Source organism: Megalobrama amblycephala, linkage group LG6 (assembly GCF_018812025.1).
Source record: "Megalobrama amblycephala isolate DHTTF-2021 linkage group LG6, ASM1881202v1, whole genome shotgun sequence".
Taxonomy (NCBI): Eukaryota; Metazoa; Chordata; class Actinopteri; order Cypriniformes; family Xenocyprididae; genus Megalobrama; species Megalobrama amblycephala.
This window is the reverse complement of record NC_063049.1, coordinates 28,443,769-28,463,026: the sequence shown is the minus strand read 5'-3', so window position 1 is coordinate 28,463,026 and position 19,258 is coordinate 28,443,769. Positions and strand designations below refer to the sequence as shown.

At 36.5% G+C, this 19,258-nt stretch overlaps 1 protein-coding gene across 1 annotated transcript in view; it reads left to right on the top strand.

Annotated features, from left to right (window-relative positions):
• Positions 1-1,244: 1,244 nt before the first annotated feature.
• Positions 1,245-19,258, top strand: part of ramp1 (receptor activity modifying protein 1) — a 35,422-nt gene continuing 17,408 nt past the window's right edge. Inside the window, exon 1 of the mRNA XM_048193675.1 lies at positions 1,245-1,677. Within this exon, the coding sequence (XP_048049632.1) occupies positions 1,632-1,677 (46 nt within the window). The 5' untranslated portion in view covers positions 1,245-1,631. The remainder of the gene's footprint in view (positions 1,678-19,258) is intronic.

The following is a 19,258-nucleotide window of genomic DNA, read 5'->3' as shown; positions in this document are numbered from 1 at the left end:
TTGACCAGTGCTTTTATGTGCATGCAGTGTGTACAGTAGCTCATATTCAAACCATGATTTTCTAGAATATATATATATATATTTTTAATTGAATCATTTCATCTCATACACGTTGCTGATATTTATCCAGTACTTATGGGTAAATTTATAAGGCTTTTTTAGGCATAATAAAGGAAGATTAATATTTGTAGGAAATTCACTGAACTTAACCCCTTGTACACCTGATGGACAGACTGCACAGTTGGGCTGAAGTCTCCAGCGGACCAGCAGGTGGAGCCAGAGCTCTTCACCTACATGAGTGAGGCTCTGATTTGAGTCCTCTAGCTTCAATACAAGCTCTGAAACAGACCATACAAGGTACTTTTTTTCGCCTCATATTTAAGGAAATTTGTTTAAAAACAGCATCAGAAACAAATGCAGATTAGCTTACTACTACTTAAAACTTATGCATCGTGCGATTTCTAACCAAATAATATTTACAGCACATTTATTTTACTCGTTCATTAGCTTAAATTTAAAACTACAGAGTTGTAAGGTACTCAGTAGCTCAAAAAGACCAAATTGAAATATAGGGAAATCTTAATACATTATTAATAATAAATATTTTTAACATTTAGTAGTCTACCAAATGAATGTCACTTGATTAATTACAGCAGGCAGGTTAAGTTGTTGACATGAAATCAAAGCAGTCTGCGCTTATTTATAGTTGACAACCATAAAAAATATACCAAGAACTTATGTATAACCATGTAAAATAGTTACAGGAGGAAATCAATTTAACTGCCCGGTTTTATTTTTGTAAATTACTACACAAAGCCCAACTAAAAATTACCTATTATTTCTCTTAAGTAGCTGGTGCTTAATTTCTCGGTCTAGTTTGGCAAATCCCCCTATCCACATTATGATGGCGCAAAATCACACTTTTACTGGGACTGCTCTTCTAAATTGACATTTCATCTGGACATGAACATTTGCGTCAATATAGTTTCGATGCAAGTTTCTCTCTTTTTTTTTTTTTTTTTTTTTTTTTTTTTTTGAAAATATCTATTATATATTGCATTTGCAAAATCGTATGTATCCAGTAACATTGTAAATGAGCATATAATTCCCTTTTGCCATAGAATTGTCGCTAAATGTTTTACCTTAATTTTTCCACAGTGTGAACAGTGCGAGTTATAATAGTTTCCTCACTTTCCTAATGAATTATTTTCATGTTTATTATTAGCCTGCATAAGTTGATGATCCTTGAGGGAGGTGGCTTCGCATTTACAGTTGCCACAGCACAGCTCGCATCTTTTACTTGTGTGCCTCACGCGCGCTCGAGCGCACATTCCGCCTGTCCACGAGCGACTTTAGCGAGAACTACTGAGCGCGCACGCTTCACGTCACCCGAGACCCATTTCAGTTGCTCGTTTGAGCTTTATTCGGCACTAAAGCAGTACTTTATAAAACAGGGCATGATGACTAGGAGGAACGGAGGAATTCTCCCTTCAGCGTCTTGAGTGGAGATTCAGCTTTGAATGAAACGGTCTGCAAAATTACCTGCCAAACGCGCAGATGTGTCGAGCTTTGAGGGAATAGTGCAGTTTAATCAACAAACTTCTGTTTGCTTTGACTGACATTGACACGCCATGGCATCAGTGTCGTGGAGACACGCGCTTTTCTTCTTGGTGGTTGGTAAGTTAAACTGGTTTGTCCTGTTTATGTCTGCATTTCAACCTATTATGTGTGTTTCTGAAATTACATACTGACTGTAAAACACACACACACAAAAAGAAAGCTAGAGCAAATTAAAACTATCCAGTTGTTTACGTGTCTGTTTATCTGTTTGATTGGTTTGTTAGTGGTTTAGGGAAGATGTAACTAGCTGCCACTATGGCTATATCTCAGTAACTGTAAGGTTTTGAGTCATAAGTCCAGTTTTTGCAGTGGTTTTGTATGTTGGTTGGTTTCAAGCAAATACAAACCATATTAAGATAATGAATGTGAAGGTTAACAAGTGAACACACTAGCATACAGTATATTCAGGCAAATAAAAATAATTGCTGATTTTGTGTTGTCAGGGTATTGTATTAAAAAAAAATTATGTTAGTTATTTAAAGCAATTGTAGCTTATATTATAGTAGTATATTACACTGTTATTAACTGCAGTTTTTGCTGGCCAAAACAGGTTTAATTTTTTTTTATCTAACCTTTTACATTTTAAAACATGGATTTTTTTTTTTTTTTTTTTTTTACATAGAACACATGCTTTTAGCCTTTTCCACAATACACAGTGGTTGGGAATTTTGATGAAGGTGAAAAATCCATAAGTGACAAGCCCACCCACGTTTGTGTCAATTATCTAATTTTCTAATTAATAATGCATGGCAACCTCCTTCTGTTGGAAAGAATTCATTTCACACTTACCTTAACAAGCTCACTGAGCTGTACTGGGCATGACTAACAAGCTGCTCTTTGCTTGCCTTGATTTCCTGTCACCATTCAATTGGGATTGCTATATTTATTCTGCAAAGATTCATGGCATACTTTTGTTTAAGAAGGATGTCTCTAAAGAATTGTAATGCAAATATGAGCGATTCATTGTTGTGAACTGACCTGACTGTCAGTGAAGTAATGCATGGATGTGACTCTTTCTTGTTTGTGACAGTGACAAACATGTATCTGGCTCTTTGACAGCAGAGGGAAATAGAATGCTGATGGATTCACACAAGAGAATGGCATTAAGCTCATGTAACTACAGAAAAATATGCAATCAGTCTGTAGAAATATGTAACTCTTGAATAAACACTTCTGCTCCAGTTAAGCCTGCTGTAGTGAGTGCCCTATAAAATATGTAGATTTAGCAGGAGAATCTTCTGACTTTGAAACAGCGTGAGGAAGTGACCTCAGGAGGAGTGTATGTTAAAAAGGGCTCTGATGTTAACTGTTCTCTGAAGCCTGCTACATACTCTACAAAAGTAAGTGGGGAAAAAAAACTCAATTTGTTCAATTTGATGTTGCGTTCAGAATAGGTCACAATGCAGTATTCTAACTACAATGCATGTGTTGCATTTTCGGCATAGCTGCAAAGGCCCCTATACTTTCTTTTCCTTTTTCCCTTTCTTCCTTTATGGATGGTTCCCACCCTACTTTCTTTATAGACGGCTATGTCCGTCTTGTAACGCAGATGCACTAGGGGAGCCTGAGAAGTCCCAGGATATTGATGGCATCATAACAGTTCACGACTGGCACAGAGAAAAAGGTGGCTTTATGCTGTTGCGAGCCGAGAGATAAATGTCGAGCTCACTTTTTAAAAATCGAACAAAGCTTTCACTGTATTCCAGGCCAGAATGCTTTATCTTTTGAGATCCGCTGAGATGCATTGCCCTCATATATCTGACAACTGAAAGTCTATCACAGATAAAAACACCACATGCAGTTAAGAACACTTCAGGATGAAGGGGAGCTCAAGGATGTGTCCTATACAGTTCTCTAAATACAGATTAACATGGTGCATTTTTCTGATTGAGGTGAATAACCTGATGGCAGTGGGCGGGGAGATCTGGACAGCCGTAACAAGTGAAGATGAATATATGGCTGCTCTATTTCTTTGCACTTGTCAGGACCGCTTTGTTTTTCATTCTCAATGTACTGCCTTAAGCAGTTCTTCCCTTGTAATAATTCAGTTCAATAGGTATCGAATCTTGACATTTGGTGCATTGTGTGCAAAGAATTTAACGGTAATTGTTAAGGAAATCATCTTACCAATGAAGCATTTGGAATTACATCCCGAGGGTTGCTGGAGTAAACTAAGCATGCTTGATTGTGTAGAATGGCTGCTGGAGCTGAACAACAAATTCAAAAACGGTAGCTGTGGTTGCCAGAACTTTACCGTAAAAAATACGGTAGCAATGTAAAAAAAAATCTGTTAAATTTATCGTAAAAAAACATATGTCATTAACAGATATAATGTTAATGTTGTTAATCAAACTATTGAAGTGTTAATATCTATTATGTACTTTTGCAATACACTGACAACCACTAATCATAGTGGTGATGAGTCACATGATGAATCAAAGCTCATCACAAGCAGCTTTTACAAAAGCTGATAAGGACAATACTAATATATAGACGGTGCACACAGTGTCATTCACACAAACCTTAAACACCATCATGGTAACACATAAAATTTAAAAAAATTAAATAAACATTGTTAACAACATTAGATGTAACACAAAACCCTAATGTACATAAACTGATTCAATAAAAACTAAGAAAAAATGCATTTAAATGTGTCACGCAGAGAATTGTGGGATTATCAATTTACGGTTTTTCACTGTTAATTATACAATGACGTTATTTTTCACTCCCAAAAAAACTGTAAATTTAGCGGTATTTTACCGTAAAATTACATTAAACGTACCGTTCTATCACTGTTATTCACTGTATATAGTACAGAAACTTTCTGTAAACCAATTAATGGTTTTGCACTGTAGCATTTTTAGTCTTTTATCGTTAAAATCATGGTCATCTTTTTAAAGTGCAGACATGAAAATCTGAAGACATCTCAATAACATTAGGCTTTTGTAATTTAAGTGCAAAAGCAGTTGAAATTCATCTGGATGAATTTTGATACTCTGTGTTGTCATTGTCTCAATTTTAGATAGCCATGTGATATTTACCCGTCAAGCTGAAAGAAAAGTTACTTTTTATGCTGTTCATAAACTCAGATGCCCCTTTTGAGTTGTGTTTGGCTTGTGACTGCTTCACCTGCATCAACAATCGTATTTTGCGGAAAAAAAGAGTGATTGGCCAGCAGAATACATATGGGAGATATCAGTACAAAAGCACAGTTAACTATAATGATAATGATAAAGATATATCATATAGTTTTAAAAATAATTCTACATTTAAAAGAATAGCAGAGTCCACACCACAACTAAACTATAATGATAATGGCACAGAGGAACAATGCCATTGGAATCACTTTCAGAATTATATTTTGTTTACCATCTGTTAACCGATAAAAATATCAACAGCCAATCATAATCTATCCTGCTTTAAAGAGCTCGAGCATTCAAAGCGACAGACAACAAAACTGTGGCATGCACTTATAATAAACAGAATGATATTTTGTGCTGATGTGGATGCTTTATAGTTATCATTCTTGGTGTGAACGGGCCTTTAATCGCATACAGTTCAATAGTAAAACTTATGTAGTTTTCAGTTATGAAATGTGTATTTAAATATCAACCTTATCTCAAATGTTTATTTTTTTTATACATTTTTAAGCAATTTCAAAATAAAGGACAAATAAAAATGGAATAAAATTAATGACATACAGAGCTATAAAACGTATATAGCAACATAATTTAGTCTTAATAAGAAATGTTTGAGATCATATCAAAATATCTGACATTTCATTGCAGACTTTGGTATCTTGAGAAATCTGAGCATAGGCACAGATATCTTCTGAAACTTTATAGAACACACATTTGAGTTTTTTTTTTTTTTTGTCTGGAAAAGCAGGAGGCTTCAATAAAAGTCTCAATTTAATCTCTGTCTTGGAGACACAATGGAGATATTTCTTTTCATCAGAATGGCAATGGCATGAGTCTTAGCTCTTGGCCGCTGATCATATAAATAAAAACGGGCTATTTGTGCGCCAGCCTTACCCCTTGAGGCACATTTAGGATTTGTCTTGCTACAAAATGAAAGCGTTGCTCTGTTTAATGCATTAAGAAATAGGTGTTGGACTGAATAATACAGTTAATATTTGATGCCTAACTTGTCATGTGATGTCAGCAGGGAATTGGTGTGCTGCAATGTGCAGCTCTCTGCATCGCTGCTGTATACAGTAGGTTGGAACTCCTGCATTAGCTGATTATTCATTATGCAGATTGAGTCACCCAATAAACTGCGTTGCATCACTGTGGTATAAATTAGTTTTAAAGGAAAACAAGAGGTGGGCTGATTCATCTGCTCACTGGCAGGCTTGAGATTAAAGGCTCAGCAGGCCCCTCTTATCAAGCAGGGGACAGACAACATGACATTGACTCTGAATGTGGCATAATGTGCTGTGAAGAATCATTCTGGAGTCTTTGGTTTGATTGTCTAAAGAGACGTTTAAAGCAGCGCTGGACCCCATATGGTGTTTTTAAGACCTCTCTGACAGCAGGAGCTCAGGAAACAAGATCTTTCTCAGCCCCAGAGTGAGCAGTGTCATCTTAACCACAACTACTTGCCCCCCGAGTTGTAAACCAACACTTGAGCCAACAAAATCATTCATTTTATTTCCCTTTAGATTCAACATGGAAAGCTCAGTGGTTAAGGTATTTTAACAGCTTAAATGCCCACTGAAGTGCCTTGGAACGCATTATTCAATGTGTTGAAATAATTTCCACTGAAACAGGAAGACAGGGCAGGACATATCGAACAGCTCCTCCCCTTTTTTTAAAATAGCCAATAGCATTTTGTTCATATCACAGCTCGGCCAGAGCGGTTGAGCTCTGTAAAACCTCACTTTCCTTCTAATCTCTAACCTTTTCTCCTCCTTAATTTCCTCCATATTGATTTAAAATATAGCATTCTGTGCGGAATTCAAATGCGTTTGTTACGATTTGTGGTCTGCGCCAACTCGAGGATATGATCCGATCTCTGCTGTTGTGTCTCTGGCCCGAAGCAGACTGTGTGCGCTGCGCTGCGGTTCGCGTGACACTAACGTGAAACCAGACTTCATTCGCCTCAATGGAAAGCATATTTACACTGTCTTAAATGTTCCCTATCCACTATGTAGTGCACTAAGTACGTGCCATTTGCCATGTAGGAAATAGTAAATGTGTGAACAAGTGACCGATTTCAGCTGCAGCTTCAGCGTATATTAATAATGTAGGGGGCGGGACACTTTAGATTCTAGAGAGCATTTGATTGGACAGAAGATTTGAGGAGAAGCTGTTCGCAGTCTTTAGTCGACAAGTTCACAGTGATGTCATGAAAATCTGTGATCCATTTTAGAGGAAGTGCTTATATCTCCTAAATGGGAATTTTGTCATTGTTTTTGAACACACCAGCTTATTCATAACCTTAAGGCTAACATATTCATACTAAAAGCTAAAAAACTTACATTTTGATTTCAGGGTTAGGGTTTAAAAGACTTTAAAACATCCCTTATTATTAATTCTCCCTGTAAAGCAGTCATATCTTTTAAAAGAATATAACAGAATTTAGCTTTTCATGATCGTTTTCATAATACAATGAACTCGTTTGTTTTTTCTTTTTTTTTCATGCAGTCAAAATCTGCTAAGGGGTAAATTAAATCATGTATGAATTTGTCGTCTCTCATTGGGAAAAATAAAACAACATTTTATCAAACTTTGATAATTGCCTTAATCTTTTAAACAACTGAGAAGATTTTGAAATCTTTACCTGTCAATTTTATTATATATATATATATTATATATTATATATATATATATATATATATTATATATATATATATATATATATATATATATATATATATATATATATATCGGTCAGCCCTATATATATATATATATATATATATATATATATATATATATATATATATATATATATATATATATATATTAGGGGTGTAACGATACGCTCAGGTCACGATACGATACGTATCTCGATACGGAGTTCACGATACGATACGTATCACGATATTTTGAACAAAATGAAACTGAAATTCAAACAAGATTTATTAAAAAAACATGAACAAATTTCAATAATTTTCCTTGTTGTACATACAAGATCACATTTCAATAAAATAAATAAATATAAAATTTTAATAAAAACCTTCTGTATTCAAATTAACAGCTGAATAGGGCTGTCTGTCACTGAAAAAAAATGTTAAATTTAACATGAACTTAGAATTATGAATAGGGGCCGTTCACATATCGCGTCTAAAAACGCGTGGAAGGCGCGGCCGCACCGCTTCTCCTTCTTTCCAAAGCGCTTGCGCTCCCGTGGCGTCGGTCGTTGCTATGCAACCATGAACTGAGCTCTCCAAGAGGATCAGGATGTTTCTGCTAAGGATAAATGATTTCTAGCCCTTGCATTAGTTTTACTACGAGATATATTGATGGAGATAAGATATAAAAACCACCATGTACAGCTATGATCAGCTGTTCGGCTGAGCTTTTGATGTTTTGTTACGGAAAGGCCATAGCTGATCGGTTGATTCTTGTCACACGACCTGCGGTGCGCTTGCGGCATTCTGAGAAGTTGAGAATTGCATGCGCGTCGCGACCGCGTTGATCCCATTATGAGCGCGCTTGCCGCGCGGCTACATTTGAAAATAATAACTGACTTGCACGCGGAAAAGACGCAATATGTGAACGGCCCCACAGAACTTCTTAAAGCAAAGCATCGCAAGCGTCTTTTGCTTTTCTGTGAGCACAGCTGTTCCTGTGCACTGCGGTGAAAGAAAGCCACGACTTTTCTCACGCGACCATGCAAGAGACTGACATGAGAAACGTTTAAACCTGCTTGCAAGATTCAATGTGTGCCCGAAACACTTACTGAACTAGAGAGCTGATTGAGACACACCATCTACGATAAATCGTTACACCCCTAATACTTATAGTAATTTAAAAATGTGGTAGCATTGGATCTGGACAGGAAGGATAACTCTGGGAGTTGGAAGGGGTGTGTCGCGATTCTGCCTTCTCACATCGCGATACAGGTTCGTGGACCTGCGTATCGCGATTTCGGTTTCATATCGCATATCGTTACAGCCCTAATATATATATATAATAAAATTGACAGGTAAAGATTTCAAAATCTTCTCAGTTGTTTAAAAGATTAAGGCAATTATCAAAGTTTGATAAAATGTTGTTTTATTTTTATATATATATATATATATATATATATATATATATATAATATATTAGGGCTGACCGATTGTCACGCGCATTTCGTCAGTAAAGTCGGTTCCCTGATTCAGTGTTGCCAACTTAGCGACTTTGTCGCTAGATTTAGTGACTTTTCAGACCCCTTTAGCGACTATTTTTCAAAAAAGCGCCTAGCGACAAATCTAGCGACTTTTTGGACAAACCTCAGTAACTTTCCAAATGTCACCAGCACTGTCCTGTGAGCGCCAGGTGTTGCTTTCCCGCTGCAGTCACACCTTCTCAGCGTCTACTGTGTTCATTGAGTGGCTGAGAAGAGCAGCAGCACGAGTGCACGGCATCTGACAGACGTGAATGAGCGAGCTACACACGAGCACACAGTGTTGCATGGACCAAACGCTATTTCTGATTCTCCTTTGTTTTATATTTAAAGAATTTAGTTTGATGGTTTTATTTCCATTTTTTCTCGTGTGCTTATCGCTTATATTACTCACTATCACAGAGCTATAGTTCATCCAGTTTCCGAACTCTCTGAATTAATGTAATTTACAAATATATAAAAATGTCATTCATTATATCATACTCGTTCTGTTGCCAGACAAAAAAATAAACATTTATATAGGCTATATAGGAAATGAGAACAGCTTTATTTGACATTCGGCTATATTATATTATATTATATTATATTATATTATATTATATTATATTATATTATATTATATTATATATATTATATTATATTATATTATATTATATTATATTATATTATATTATATTAAAATACAGTATGTGAGCACAGATTAGGAGAGAAAACACATTAGGCAGGCAGAATGCAACCGACGTCATGACGTCACGAATATGCTGATTTACGCATGACGTCATCTAGCGACATTTAGCGACTTTTTGGCCAGGCTTTAGCTACTTTCCTTTGAAAATAGTTGGCAACAGTGCCCTGATTACCGCTAAATCGCCATCACCTGCTTTCAAATGGAGCGGCATTTAATAGACAGAGCCGTAGATCACTGACAAGCCACGCAATATCGCGTTCATAACGCAGATGAATCGCCTTCGATAATGAACGCGATATTGCGTGGCTTGTCCGTGATCTACGGCTCTGTCTATTAAATGCCGCTCCATTTGAAAGCAGGTGATGGCGATTTAGCGGTAATCAGGGAACCGGCTTTACTGACGAAATGCGCGTGACAATCTCATGTGATATATCGGTCAGCCCATCACTCATTTAACAGTTCATCTATTGCCAAAATTATGAAAAAAATATCTGTCAAGAATAGAGAATTATTGTAAATATTTAAATCAGGAATGTCAGAATCAGAATGTGTAGTTTGTGCATAAAAATATCCATCAAAACCAACACGTTGAACGATGTTCACTAACCCGCCAAAGTTTTTCAATTGGATTGGTGTTTATTCTCTTTAGAATGCAGTGTGAAGTATTTCACTCAGTTTCCTGATCATTTCAATTTGAACAATTTCAGTGAGTGAAGAACAAAGTTACACTCACATGCGTTATGAATTACATATGTTATCATCTCTGACAGCATGTTGAATCTGCTCAGGTCGCCATTTTCTCCCTCTTCTCCGAAAGCGATAATGCATTCAAAACATCCGATGGTGTGGGTTTTCAGGAAATGCGTGTACTCAATGGACCTTTTCATTTGACAGACATTGATGTTGTGATATTCAAATGATGTGGAGATGAAAACAGATGGATCAAAAGGTAAAAAGGTTTTTTATTTCTTAGCCAGCAAGTATTCAGTGAAGTGATTGATGCCCATGTGTGTGTTATGTTGATGTTTTTAGTTCTAATATTCCAACCGAACGACAGCCTAGGTTTTTGACATGATAACATGCATAAGGGGTGAACTATGATTGATTTTTGGGTAGTTATAAAACATGCTGGAGACTTTCAAAATGCTTTTTGTGTAGTTCATTATACTTATAAATTAGCCTACATGTTACTCAGAGACTGACATGTTTGGCTTGCCAAAAATTTTACATTCAACTGTCGAAAATTCATTGACTTTTGAAAATCAAGTTCGTTTTTACCAGGAAAGGAGTGGTTTTGATGCACAAAATTGTTTTTGATGCACAAAAATGCACTTTATATTAAGCATCATAGTTAAGCTGCAAAATAAATAAATAAAATAAAATAAAGGTTTGTGTGTTATATATATATATATATATATATATATATATATATATATATATATATATATATATATATATATATATATATATATATATAAACACACAAACCTTTATTTTATTTTATTTTATTTATTTATTTTGCAGCTTAACTATGATGCTTAATATAAAGTGCATTTCAATTGCTATACAACAAATTACAGTGCAAGGTGTCGATTAACTCTTACAGCAGTGAGTCATGGTGACCCACAGCAAATGACCCTCTTTAATGGGAACCAGCCATTGGTGTAATAGCCATGAGTGATCCATCACCTGCACAGACAGATACGCTGACATTCATGGCCCTGGTAATTGCTTCATCACAAAGAACCTGTGCCATGGCCCATGTAGATTATTTTGGAATGCCATGATGGATGTTGTGCATGTGTGTTTCTGTGATAAGAAGAGTAAATGGTGGCATTTGCTTTATCGATAGTCATAAACCTTAATGCAGAACCTGATTTCACCAAGTGCAACATGTTCCTGGATCAACATCTTTGTTGATCAACATCTTTTCCAATCAACCAGTCAGATTTGAGGGATAGGTTTACCGTTTATGTCAAGTTTAGGCTTACAACCTGAGTTAGGTGCTTCTATATCAGTGTTATTCAACAGTATCATTTCCCTCTGATTTTAGGGATAACTTATGGGTAGGGTTCGGTTTATAGGTAGGGATATGGTTAGGATTAAATTGTCAGACAAGAATGTTGTTCCAGGGTCAAGTAACAAACATGTTGACCCAGGAAAGTGTCTCATTCAGCAAAATCAGGACGTACAACCATGTTATGCAATAAGAGGATGAAAAAAGGAAAAAAGGATTGCTTGCTTCCAAAAATGGCAGACAGTGCCTTGATCAGGCGGCCATGCAGTGTAGTTCACTCGCAACACTTCAAAAATGTTTTGTACGGGTTGCTTCTTGACTGTTTTCCCCCCCTGCAGCATATTGCAGGCTAATGCATCTTTTCAGGCATTAATGCAAATTTAGCATGCTCTTCTGGAGTAGCTGCAGGCTGTTTTTGTACATGCTGGGATAGCAGCATCTGAGTACACTTCAATTCTGCATACTTTATATGCTGGGACATAATAAGTTCATGATACCAGGCTTGGGGAGAAACAGAAAACACGTCACAGTCAGTGTAACACAGAATGCATAAAAGAGGTAATATAAGTTGTTACAGTTAAAAGTGTAATCAAAATAAATTTTCATACTTTACATTAAAATGTTGTGATAACTAAATTCATTTGTAACCTTTAAAACAACTTTGTTTTATTTTTAATTTAATTAGACTAAATAGTATCAAATTTTAATATCAACTAGTCCAATCATTTTGTTTCCTGCTTCAGTCTAAATAATTTTATTAATTAATATCAAATGTATACATTTTATATGTTATAAGTTGTGACTGTTATATACAAACAAACACGTGCAAAATTATATTTTGCTTTACTAAATTCTAAATTTCTGTTTAAAATAAAATTAAAATTAAAATAAAATTGAACTTTTGTAATGGATTTTACTGTTGCTGAAATGTAGCTTTGAGTTTACAGCTGACAGGTCCGTGCTAGTAAACAGTCTGAGGTGACCTGGGGCCTCATTTATAAAACATGCGTACGCACAGGTTTCAAAATAGATTGTGTGTATGCTAAAATCCTCACCAATGTTTTGGACGTGGAACAGTGCTTAGCGCCACATCAGGCTTTTAGTAGACGTACACACTTTTCCTTATGGCAGAGAGTCGGAGTACTGCAGGTATTTGGAAATCTAAGCATTTTTTGCTGCTCTCCATTCTCAAGTAAAGGATTTGGATGTTGACTGGTGCTCTTTTATGTTAATGACATTAATTATGCAGGGTTTACAAAGCGGAGATCTGAAACCATTCAGCTGCACATCATTTCATTTCAATTTGTGATTTTACAGATTTCACATCTGCAAGAGAGGCTGACGCACATTTTTTGCACGTTCGTTCACGTATGTTTGCGTATGTTCGTTTTCTGACTCGCACGTACGCACATTGAGAAATTATCCTAAAATCAAATGTAGGACGGTTTCTCTGTGTCAATTTATAAATGAGGCCCTAGCAGCTTTGAGGCTTCCAGTGGGTCCCAGAAACTGTGTCGCATGTACAAATGACACCTCTCTCACACCAGCACTCAGGACTCGAGTCAGACATGCCCAAACCATTGAGACAACTGCCTGCCCAAATCACTGTGATGGCCACTACTGAAATGCAAAATGCACAGATGACATTCAAATTTATTTTGTGCTTGTTTGGAAAAGAATAATGACATTCCAAAACATTACCTTTTTGTATATAATTAGTCATTTTTACTGGACACAATATTGTAGCAGAAGATCAGTCTTGATAATTTGACATATGGTCCCTTCAAAAGTATATTTTCTCAGATGATACCAACCAATCCAGCTGTTGTCTTCTTATACCCAGCATATATGAGTCTGGCTCTTGAGTTACGTCCCCTCAGGATCTGTCAATCTCACTGTCTTTCTGCATCCATTTACTAATGTGAGACACTCGTTGTGGCAGGCATTAATTTTACCAATTGTGAGGCTGTTACACCTTAAGAGAACATGACAGCTTGACAGTGGCATAAAAAGCTTTGCTGAAGGAAAAAAATCAGTAACTGGGCAATTTCAGTATAATGCATCTGTCTGCAATATTTGTCCACCACAGTCTCAAGTGCTTCCTGAAGCTGTGAAGGGCATCAGATTAACACAACAATACATTTAAAGGGGACCCACCTTTTCACAAGATGTAATATAAGTCTCTGGTGTCCCCAGAATGTGTCTGTGAAGTTTCAGCTCAAAATACCCTACAGATCATTTACTATTTCTTGTTCAAATTGCCCCTATTTGGGTGTGAGCAACAACACGCCGTTTTTGTGTGTGTCCCTTTAAATGCAAATGAGCTGCTGCTCCCAGCCGCTTTCCAGAAGAGGGCGGAGCTTTAACAGCTTATGCTTCGGTTGCATACAAACAACAAAGCTGGAGAATCTCACGCAGCCAAAATGACGATTGTCAGTAACAGTGTTCAGTCTTACATTGTTCAAACCGGAGTCAGACACTGATGGAGAGACTCAGGAAGAAGTCACAACTTATACAATGCATCTGGACGTTTCTGAATGGTTAGTGGATAAATTTATGTAGTTGCTGTGGAGTTGATTCAACTCATCGACTAGCATGTGCCGTCATGTTAATCTTTTGTGCAAATCCAGCGTTGAATTGCCCCTTGTTTGTGAAGCGGTTTGGCATAAAATGACAGCATGGTAACAACACTCTACTACAACAACTCTTCCTCTTCTCTAAAGCAGCCCAACATGGCCTCACCACCTTTGCTGCATGTTGCAGGGGCAGGGTTTATGTAAATTTTGGGTTTGTGATGTCACTAACCTGGGAAGAAGCTTGTTTGTAGTCCTTAAAAAATCGATTTCTGTGAACGAAAATATTTTCATTGAACTTTGAGCATTGTGACTTTGCAGATGTTTTTTATGCTCAAATAGAAATATTACACACTAACATAATCAACCACCCCTTTAAATGAACACTCCAGGTTCAATACAACTTAAACTGTTTTGATAGCATTTATGACATAAAATGTTTTTCATCCATCAGTTTTAAGGGTTATATACAGTATTTTATCCCATAGAGAGAATTTTGTGGCCTTTTGAATTGTGAGTTTCAACGTGTGTCATTGTTTCACATAATTACCAGTAATATATTCAAACATCTCGTGAGTCATTGTTTGGAAGAGGATACACACTTAATAGGGCATCAGCTATACAAACACACAAGTGGATGCAGAGTGGTGCTGATATATTTCATGTTTAGTTAAGCATAACAGATATGCTGACACGTAGGAAGGGGAAGGACATAGTTCTGAAACTGCAGCTGAACTAGAAATAATAGTTCATGTCTCTTGTTAGGGGCTTTTGAGCAGCATTAATTCAATGGACTAAAAGGGCACTGCAGAGTTTACAGAGACTGCAGTCCCTTTTGTGTTCAGATTCTAGGCTCATCTTTTCTATACAATGAAAACAGATAGTGACCAGGGGTTGTCAAGCTACCAAAAGGAAAACGAAAAAGCTGTAGGTTGTGAGGTGTTGAGCCTCTGTGGATTGAACTTGTTGGTCCAGCACATCCCACAGATGCTCAATTGGATTGAGATCTGGGGAATTTGAAGGGCAACACCTTGAACTCTTCATCATGTTCCTAAAACCATTCCTGAACAAAGTGTGCAGAGTGCATTATCCTGCTGAAAGAGTCCACTTCCACCAGGGAAAACCATTATCATGAAGGGTCTGCAACAATGTTTAGGTAGGTAGCACGTGTGAAGTTTCCCAACAGAACATTGTTTCCCAACGAGTTTCCCAACAGAACATTGCCCAGAGCATCAGACTCCCTCCACCAGCTTGTCGTCATCCCACAGTGCATCCTGGTACCATCACTTCCCCAGGTAAATGCCGTACATGGCCGACCATGTGATGTAAAAGAAAACGGGACTCATCGGACCAGACAACCTTCTTCCACTGCTCCGGGATAGCGTTCGTTGTCCTTGTGCATCAATGAGCCTTGGGTGCCCAACACAATGTCGCCAGTGTGTGGTTTGTCACTCTGACCGCTGTTGGTAAATTCTCACCACTGCTGACCGGGAGCAACCCACAAGCCTTGCCATAACAATTGCCCTTATCAAAGTCACTCAGATCTTTATTCCTGCTCATTTCTCCTGTATCCAACATGTTGATTACAAGAATTGATTGTTTGCTTATCATCTAATCTTACCAAGCTTTAATATGTGGCGTTGTTAGGAGATGATCAATTATATTCGCTTCATCTGTGACTGGTCATATTGTTTTGTCTTTAAAAACCATAAAGCATCTTTAAGTAAATTTCCGTCTGTTCTTCATTCAATGCTTGGAATATAATGCACATGCTATTATTGTTAACTAAGTTTTTTATTTTAAATAATTATTCAATTTAATTATTCAAAATTAGAACTGTTGACTTGGCAACTAACTAAAAATAAGTTTAAGCTGAATACAATAAATAAAACACAAATTAATTATATCTTAAGTATTAATAAATTAATAAAAATGATGAAAGCACAATAAAAAAGCTCATTCAAAATATTAATAATTACTATAATAATATATAAATAATACTAAAATAACACTAATAGTTTGTACATATGAACTTGTCATTTTGTGTTGCATGGAATAAATAATGTTAAATGTGTTTCAAACAGCATGAGTGAGAGTAAATGACAGAATTTTAATTTTTGGTGAACTATTCCTTTAACAGCCAGCCTCACATCATACAGCTGCATAAATACTCTTCACTGAAAAGATGATGATAAATATGCCAGTCAACGTTACAGAGATGATCAAGGAGGAAACTCGAAATGCTTTCGTTTAGTTTTCCTTCCTTTCAAAATTCATCTTAGACCAAACGTTTTGTGCATTATGCAAGAGTTTGAGATTAAAAGAAACTCTGAGTTGGAAGAGCGAAAAATAAGGTCATGTAGCAGCATAATGTACTTTCTGTAATATATTAGCCAGCAAGATTTTCTTTTCTTTTTTTTTTTTTACTGTTTTTACTATTTTCATATTTAAAGTTTAGTATAATCTTGACCCTGCAACAATACACAGCATTTTAAGGCATCACAGATGCACTCCTGACACAAAAAAACATTATGCTGCCTTCTAAGATGTCATGCTTTGGCAAATTGTACGGTAACATCACATGTATGCTTTAAAAATAAGGCAATCTGTAACAAGTTCTGTAAAAATATTTGTCCAAGATGGCAAATGGAGTCGCATGAAAAAGCATCTATAAATATACTTTTTTTAAATACTGATAAGTATTGATTTAAACTGTTTAATTAAATATTCAAATCATATTCAGTGCAGTTACAGTTGCTATTCTCTGTGTAAAGATACTCTGAGTGGTTTGTGACAAATTGAAGTGGCTCTGAAAACACTTGTTTGTGAGTTTACCACTTAGCAGCCAGAACAGATGGATGTGATCTGTGTGGCCAGCATCCTCCTACACAATCTGGGCTGGCCTAAACTTTAGTATTTTTTCAACTGTTAAAAGTTGGTTAATAGTAATTGCGAAAATGTCTTGTAAAAGTAAATTCTGAGCTTTAGCATTATTTCTTTTATAATACCACTTGGTTTGCCTTATTTTGTTATCTAATGCAATGACATTCATAAATTTTTAAGTGTGACATACAAATAGTTTTTGGGGCCACTGCATGTACAAAATGCATGATGTCGCAGTGATTTGTTCTCTTCCTGCTATTTAAAAATGAATGGCAAGCTGTCTACCCTAATACCTGTTTTAATGAGTTCAGCTTCTCAGAAAGCAAACATGCGAAAAGAATACCGCACCCTGTCCCCTCCACCGTAAGTGCACTCTTGGTTAAAAATTCACTTTGCATAAGCAAATATGCCACTTTTGCCTGTATTCGGAGGCAAACGTGGAACAGCGTTCCACTGTATTATTCAGTTTTTCTTTCATCCCTCTTCAGGGCAATATAAAAGCTTACGCCTGCTAGAATCACTCATGAAATAGAATTGCTTTAGGGTGCAAAGTTGTCTAGGTCGTGTTGTTGGAGGATTCCAAGGTGCTTATAATGTGAAATCACACTTTGTACCTTTTTTCCATTTGTATTTGCGCACCCCAGTAAATGGAGTGACGTATTACTGACTAATTGACTCTAAAAGATCCTGGATATCATCCAGATTGACAGCATATTGCAGATGTGAGTAGTTAGTAGTTGTGTTGGTCTCTCTCTCTCTCTCTCTCTCTCACACACACACACACACACACACACACACACACACACAAATATGCTGTGAATGTCAGCAAGAGCAGTGATGTTGAGACTAATTATGTGTTCTGGTGGAAAGGTTCCTGTCATATTGAGAATATTGCATCAAAAGGTCATATATAAATGTGACATGCTTGATGTTGTCTTCTCTAGTGTTGGAACCGTGGACGAACCAGACAAATGAATCATTCATATGATTCTTTCAAAACATAATTCTAATTCAGATTCGAGGTTCTGGCTCCAGCTCGTCTACAGAGAAAACCAACGTTAATTACTTTTATAACCCTAATGCAGACCCCTTTTGTTTCTTAACTTCACAGAAAAACCAACGGAGACTGTTCTACAACTAAAACTGCATAAAAATTGTTCCAAACTATTTTAAATGGACTTATCAAACATCTTTTAACTACATACATTTTACATCATGTGTCCACAAATACTACCTGTAACCAGTTTTGCTTTAGAACACCCACAATTCATGTAAATGTGATAACTCTTGAATGACTGATTGAAAGTATGCCTTATTTGAAATGAATTTAATTCTTTTTCTCTTATCCTGGCTTGAATGAAATCTGTTTAAAAATGTATCATATTGCATTTAATAGAAATTATGTTTAAAATGGTACTCTCTGCTAAAGCAGAGACAGGAAGTAACACCTATGTATGATTGGGGGCAAAGCCCTTTTGAAACAGGATGATATCTGATTGGCCAAAACTCCTCTCAGAGGTGTGACAAACACCTAAGTTTAAATAGTCATATCGCAAGACACAGAACTAGAGTAAAAGAATGATCGAGCAGAACTAGAAGAAAGAACCAGTCAGCAGTGACCAGAGTAAGCAGAACAACAAGTAACCATGGAGTAACAAGAAGAACAGACAAGCAGCTCATTCAAGCCATCCAACTTTCACTCACTTTTCATTTCTTTTACTTAATTTTCTTTTCCGCTGAAAGTCTCGTGCTCTAAGTTTTGCCGCAAAGTTCAACCAAAGACTTTTGCCGCTTCAACTTTAACTCCAGCGACAAAGAGACTTCCGTTCATTTTTCCAGCAAGCTCAAATGTGGTTGGGTTTTACCAAACACAACACGGACCTTTAAGACCCTACAACAAATCATCGACTTGGAAAACCCTTCTCTGCACGCCGACGAGGGAAATTCACATTTAAAGTCGACTCAAGCAAGTACCTCCAGATTCATTTAAATTAATGATTCATAGTTTGTTCAGGTCTTTGAAGTGCATATTTTAATAGGAACCCTGTTCATCATATCACTCTCTCTCTTAAAACTCTTTCTCTCTCATTTCCTTTCTTACTGCAACATGTATGAAAGTGTGTGTGTGTGTGTGTG